Source organism: Lemur catta, chromosome 6, assembly GCF_020740605.2.
Source record: "Lemur catta isolate mLemCat1 chromosome 6, mLemCat1.pri, whole genome shotgun sequence".
NCBI classification, from domain to species: domain Eukaryota; kingdom Metazoa; phylum Chordata; class Mammalia; order Primates; family Lemuridae; genus Lemur; species Lemur catta.
Window position 1 is genome coordinate 95,036,223 of NC_059133.1, and position 7,360 is coordinate 95,043,582.

At 39.2% G+C, this 7,360-nt stretch overlaps 1 protein-coding gene across 1 annotated transcript in view; it reads right to left on the reverse strand.

Moving 5' to 3' along the window:
* NDUFA9 (NADH:ubiquinone oxidoreductase subunit A9) overlaps positions 1 to 7,203 on the reverse strand; it is a 32,842-nt gene extending 25,639 nt beyond the window's left edge. Inside the window, exons 1-3 of the mRNA XM_045554547.1 lie at positions 7,107 to 7,203; positions 2,441 to 2,611; positions 2,004 to 2,101 (exon numbers count right to left, since the gene is read on the reverse strand). Coding sequence (XP_045410503.1) covers positions 2,004 to 2,101; positions 2,441 to 2,611; positions 7,107 to 7,155 — 318 coding nt within the window. The 5' untranslated portion in view covers positions 7,156 to 7,203. The remainder of the gene's footprint in view (positions 1 to 2,003; positions 2,102 to 2,440; positions 2,612 to 7,106) is intronic.
* Between the last annotated feature and the right edge of the window lie 157 nt (positions 7,204 to 7,360).

The following is a 7,360-nucleotide window of genomic DNA, read 5'->3' on the forward strand; positions in this document are numbered from 1 at the left end:
CTAGCACTCTGGGAGGCCGAGGCGGGTGGATTGCTCGAGGTCAGGAGTTCGAGACCAGCAAGAGCGAGACCTCGTCTCTACTAAAAATAGAAAGAAATTATCTGGCCAACTAAAATATATATAGAAAAAAAATTAGCCGGGCATGGTGGCACATGCCTGTAGTCCCAGCTACTCGGGAGGCTGAGGCAGTAGGATCACTTAAGCCCAGGAGTTTGAGGTTGCTGTGAGCTAGGCTGACGCCACGGCACTCACTCTAGCCTGGGCAACATAGTGAGACTCTGTCTCAAAAAAAAAAAAACATGCTCAGAGCTCAGCTCAGCGCCAGATACTCAGTAAATAAAGCTCTACAGAAAGAATGCAAAAACTGGCAAATGGCTCAATTCCCATGGTTCTACATTTGCAAGTTGGTGAAAGTTTTCACAAATCACTTTTGAAATACTTTAATTTTGAGGCATTGACAAGGTGACCAATAAACTTAAGTCACAAAGAACTAGGAAAAAGCCAAGCTCCTATAACTGTAATACCAAGAAGATATTTGATAATAATATTTCAGAACAGAAAAACATTTTAGAAACAAGAAATTTCCAAATATAAGCATTATACTTGGCTTGTGAACATTTAACAAAGAACAAATGAAAATGCCATTCAAAAAAAGTCAACACCTACTCAGGAGGCTGAGTGGGAAGGATCACTTGAGCCCAGAAGTTTGAGACCAGCCTGGGCAACATAGTAAAATTCTGCCTCAAATAAAAAAAAAAAAAAAAAGTTGAAATTTAAAGGGATTACAAATAATCTATGGGCATATAATGCCAGAGATACTAAGGATGTTTGCCAAACATTTTTTAAAAGGGAAAGTATATAAATGGAAGAGCTCAGTTCCATAGGATGATAAAAGTAGAAAGTTAGCTATAAGAACAGTAGATCTAAGCATCAAGCCTCCGAAAGTGCAATCAGTAGGTTACATGCAAGCATTTTGGGCAGCACAACTCTCTGTGGAAAGGAATTGTCCTGGCCTCTAATAAACCAGTATGGCTCTCCAATCACTTTGACAACCAAAAGAGCCCCACACATAATCACTCCCTTAAATACATTCCCAACCCCTTTCCCCATGCCTTGCCCCACTGGCAACTATCTCTAAAGAAAGAACGTGTAGATTAAAGAATGATAAAGGAGAAAGCTCTTAGAAAGGACTGTTGTAAGTTAAATGCTAAACAAACCAAGTTATAAAACACTCTATTTGTGATTTTTTTTGTCTATAAAAATGCTATCCAATAAAAACATGAGGCACATATGTAATTCTGAATTTTCTACTTTTTGAATATTACACTTTCTGAATTTTCTACGAGCCACATTTAAAAAAGAAGAAACAAGTGAAATTCATTTTAAAATAATATACTTTATTTAACCTAATATATCCAAAATATTATTTCACTATGTAGTAAATATAAGCAATTATTAATGATATATTGTGTATTATTTTCTTCATAGTAAGTCTTTGCAATCTGGTATGCATTTCACACTTACAGCGCATCTCGATTCAGACTAGCCACAATTCAAGGGCTCACTAGCCACATGTGGCTAGTGACTACCATACTGCACAGCATAGGTCTAGAGCAGGGGTTGGCAAACTATATATAGCCATAGGCCAATCTGGCCTGCAGCCTAATTTTGTAAATAAAGTTTTACTGGAACCCAGTCATGCCCATTTGTTTACATTTTGTCTATGGCTGCTTCCAGGCAACAAGGGCAGAGCTAAGTAATTAAGACAAAGATTCTATGACCTGCAAAGCCTAAAATATTTACTATCTGGCCCTCTACAGGAAAAGTTTGCATGCCAAAACATGAGACACAGGGACCTAGCTGAAAGAATGCCCTGTGGATGGAGGATGCCTGTGGTGCAGTTTGGGATCAAATTGCTACTTCTTATATTTCTTCTTACTCCTAAAAATGACCTTAGTAATTTACATTTGTCAACTGCAATAATCAGTCATAAAGGCTCTTACTAGAAAGATAAGCTGGCCCAGGTCACCCATGGGACGAAGGTGCATGGTGTCATATGTATCACACCGATAGGGGATGATCACCTGTGACCCCATACGTCCTAAAAGAAAATGGATTAAAACAAGGATCAACATCAACATAATATGTATAGATATTTGATAAATATTTAAATCTAGTATGATATGTGAATTGATACTATATTTAGCAAAAAGCATATTTTACCATGCTAAAGTTACCATAACTTTTTCAGAGTCCCTTACTCCCATCTTAATGTCCTATAGAGGAAGCAAAGGTATGTTCTTAATGCCATAGCAGGTAAAAATTACATAAATCCAAGATAGGAGTAATTCGTAATAGTGTTAAAATGAAGAGAAACAGCTTTTAGCTTAGCAGGAGAGCAAGCCAAAGGAGCACAATGAACTTAAAGAACTTTACTTACCAAGGTGGTTGACAACATACCGACCCAGGAATCCTGTTGCTCCAAACACAGTGGCCACAATCCCACTGACTGAGGAACGCCCACCTTTCCCATGAGGGATAACGGCATGATGAAGCTGGCGACGGGGTGGGCCATGAAACACGGACGTGGCTACTGCAGCAATGGCAGAACCTTAAACAAAAACCCAGAACATAAAAGTGGCAAATGTTAACATAAAAGTAACTGTGAATACAAATGCTTCTTTCCCTAGAAACTTGTAACATAATTTTGTAACCAGTACTTTAGTAATTTAAGTACCAACAGCAACAATAAACACAAACTACTGCAAAATAGAATCCATAGGACATGAAGAAACATATAAAAATTAGAAAGTAAATTCCCTACCTTATAGGATATAACTTACCTAGGAAGATAAATCACATTAAGAAAAAAATATAAGGCAGTTACAAATTATGATAGTATAAGCCTGTATGGTGAAAGGAACTGAGAATACAAAATAAGTGAGCAATAAGTCACATGATCATGAAGGATTCCTAGATAAAGTGTTTTGAGAAAGGTTTTAAAGAGGAATAACAGAAGGAATAGAATTCCATGAGAAACATGTAACAATGCAGAGGTAGGAATGAATATTCCCAGTACAGGGCAACAGCAAAAGACTTACTTGAAACAGATTCTGAAATTGATGACTAATAGAAAATAAAGTTGATGAAATGGGTTGGAGGCAGAGGACTGTTAGTTCAGAACATTAAAAAAAAAAAAGAGAGTGCAGTTCAGACTTATTATTAAAAAACTGAAAAACATCAAAAATGATGATACAAGGAGTGAAGTACTTAAGAAAAGATTTTCTTTTAGAAAGGTTAATGGCAAGTGATTTGTCAAATCTCCCACCATTTCTTTTTCATAGACTCAGTTTCTGGGTACTAGAAAGAACCCTCAGTGTCTGTGCATCAATGCTTATATCTTCTCTATAGTATGTGCACAGGAGACCATCTGGCCTTAGCCTGAACACCTGTGGGACTGGAAAACTCACTATTTCGTGTAGCAGGCCACTCTGATTTGGGCCATTCTGACAGCTAGAAAGAAGGTTCCACCACTAGGGGAATTAGTGATCGCTTCCCAGAAGTCCAAGTTCTTCCCTATCCAAAGTATAGAATTGGAGAAATAGCCTAGCTCACTGAATGGTGATCACAGTCACAGAGATTAAAAGCAAATATCACAAACCAGACACATAATAAAAATAAAATAATAACATCTTATTTTTAAAATAAATATTAGCCTTTTTTTCTTCAGAATATTATGGGGATACAAACATTTTGGTTACATGAATTACTGTTGTACAGTTTCAGCCAAAGTTATAAGTGTGTCCATAATCCAGATAGTGTGCATTGTACCCATTAGATGTGAATTTATCCATCCCCACCTCTCCCCTCCCATCTGCTTGATTTTCGTTGAATTTTACTACTATATATACCTAGGAAGGTACATATGGTACATGAAGGTACATGAATTATCAACATAAGTGTTGATAATTTAGTAGCTATTTAATGGTGAGTACATGCGGTGTTTGTTTTTCCATTCTTGCGATACTTCACTTAGGAGGATGGTCTCCAGTTCCATCCAGGTTATTATAAAAGGTATTAGCCATTTTTTATGGCTGAATAATACTCCATGGTATATCACATTTTATTAACCCACTCATGTATTGATGGACATTTGGGTTGTTTCCACATCTTTGTGATTGTGAATTGTGCAGCTATAAACATTCAAGTGCCAAAAAAAAAGTCATATCAACAGCTAAATTTACAGAGCTCTTACCAGGTGTTGGGCATTGTTCTAAGTACTTAATAGGTACTATCTTATTTAATGATATCTTTGTAACCACTTTACAAATGAAGAACTAAAGCTCAGAGAGGTTAGTGACTTGCCCAAAGAGCCAGTAAGAGGTCAAAAAGCAGCCCAGTAAGGTAGGAGAAAAAACAAAGAAATGGTATCCAGACACCAAATAAAGTGTTTTGAGGAGAAAAGAGTTAGTGCCATCAAATGCTGTTGAAAAGTGAAGTAGGAAGAGGACAGAGGACCTAGAACCTGGACGATGTTGGTTGCAGATGGCCTTACCAAGAGCTATTTTATTGGATTAGTGGGACTGCAAGCCAGATTGGGGCAGGTAAAAGAAAAACTGTGGTGAGGAAGTAGTAGGAGGAGCATAGATAATCCTTTTGAGGAGGATACGACATTAAGAGGCAAAGAGAAATCGAACTAGAGGAACACGAGGACAGGGAGGGGCTTTTGAAATGAAGAATAATTGTCAGATCTGGGAATGTTTAACCTGGAGAAAAGAGTACTTAGTGGGGATATAACTGCTATACTTAAATGTAGAAGAGATATTAGACTTGTTCTTTGTCATTCCTGAGGAACATAAGGATAAAAACTAAATAAGTGTTATTATTACAGAAAATGTTTTTTACAAGTTCTAATATAATATTTTCATATCCTATTGGGTCCTCTTACAGAACCCCCTTTGGAGACCACTGGTCTAAACTCTGCTTGGCTTTTAAAGGCCTCCATTATCTGATCCCATCAGATACATTCAACCTCCTCCTTCTCTCCTACTATCCCTGATATATAGTTAGTCATTTCACTGCCTCCTGAGTACCTCATGACTCCATTCTCACTCCCCTTGTCTCTGCCAGTGGAAAATGCCTAACCTTTCCAACTTTCCACATGGTAACAACCCTAAGGAGATCAGTGGGAGTGCTACAATTCTCCATTGCCCTTCCAATCTTCCCTCACTATCTCAAATGACACTAATCTTTCCCTTTTCTGATTTCCTATGATACTTAATAGTCTTGCCACACTTAACTATATAGAATTGTTTCACAAAGTTCTGTTCTATGGTGTTTCGATTATGTTACACACTAGACTTACCTCTCCAGAGCTTACTCAAAAGCTTACTTTGCCAGACAATAAAGCAGACTGGTTAAGAGCACAAACTAGACCGGGCGCGGTGGCTCACACCTGCAATCCTAGCACTCTGGGAGGCCGAGGCAGGACGATGCTTTGAGCTCAGGAGTTCGAGACCAGCCTCAACAAGAGTGAGATCCCGTCTCTACTAAAATAGAAAGTAGCCAGACAACTAAAAATATAAAAAATTGGTCAGGCATGATGGCAACAGGCCTGTAGCCCCAGCTACTTGGGAGGCTGAGGCAGGAGGATCACTTGAGCCCAGGAGTTTGAGGTTGCTGTGAGCTAGGCTGATGCCACCACACTCTAGCCCAGGCAACAGAGTAAGACTCTGTCTCAAAAAAAAAAAAAAAAAAAAAAGTGCACAAACTATGGTGTCAGTTAAAGAAAAATAAGTTAAAGGAGACAGTTGATGAAAATATCTAGAACTGTGGTTAACAGAGAACAAGTACTCAGGAAATAGCAGTTAATAGTATTCACAATCTAATTATGTCACACCAATTTAACAGTTTAACAAGAAACAGAGAATTTCTTTGCAAAGAAGTCATGGCTACAAAACCATCCACTATAAATGATGTGCAACACCAGCTTCCCAGTGGTATGTAGGGAGTTGTACACAAGACGAAAAACAAAAAAGGATCCCCTAAACACTACTAATTCTTGCCTCAAGCTGAACATCAGAACTACCTATGGTGCTTTTAAAAACTTAAGGTACAAAGAGCTAATCTCAAAAATTCTGATCCTATGGCTCTACAACGGTAAGTTCACACTTCGTTTTTTTAAAAAAAGCTCTAACAATGATTCTGACATGAGTCAATATCGAAAACAAAAGATATTCTGTAATGACTAAAATACACTATAGAAAAATACAACTTTTAGGACATGTTTGTGGAGGAGTAGAGGTGAAAGAATAATGAAGTGTAACTGTATTCCTAATTTCTTTGTTTTTCTACCCTCTAATTTTGGGTAGAGCAGCAAATGTGTGTTTTTGATTTGAGGACTGAGACTAGATCGATCAGAATAGAAGGGAAAATGAATAACGCTAACAAATTCTAAGATACCCTTCACTCTTCATTTTCCTTTCCACTAAGCTCCTCTTTTCTCCACAAACATCCCTCTTGCCCCCATATTCCAGCGCCTCAACTCAACACATTCTACAACTGTAGAGGCACTTTTGGTTAAAAAGGTGCTTTTATAAATATTACTTCATTTAATCTTCTCAGAGACTTCCTGACATCGAGGTGTTATCATTACCATTGTGTCATGACGAGTCTGAAGCTGAGACCCCTTAAAGGTTTGCACAAAGTCATAAAGTCAATCCATGAAAAACCTTCTCGCCACTATCCTTTTTTCCTCTCTTTCAGACTTCTCTCTCCGCCCCATACAAATATTTTTCATAACCGCAAACCTTTACAACCATATGAGAACTCTTATTCTCTCGATCTTTTACGTGTTCCCCACTTTCTCCTCTTTGCTTCCCTCTGCTCAAGTTCTACAGTTCCCTTCCAAAGTGAGCAATTTAACATGTGAGCCGGGGAGACAGAAAGGCAAAGAACGGAAAAACTTGACAAAGGCAGCTCCGACCCTAGAAAAACCAGGATGCCTAGGGAGTCGGGGTGACCGCTGCGGCATGACGCTGCTCCCAAAACCCTAGATGCCCGTCTCGGAATCCCGCTCAGGGGCCGCTGTTCCCGCTGACACTTACGTGACATTGGCAGGGCCCGAACAATCCGAGGGTGAACGGCGGCCGCCATCTTCTCCCACAATCCCCCACGGCCGGCGCGCCGGCCGACTACGGCAACCAAGCTGGGTCAAAAGTTGTCTCCCACGCTGTGTGCGCAGGCGCTAACCCGGAAAGGAAGGGACGGGTTGGAGTTTGGGGTAGCGTTGGTAAAGGGAGTTGGGAGAAGAGACGAGGAGACGGGAAAGGAGAGAAAGCGAAGGAGAGGAGGAGGAAAG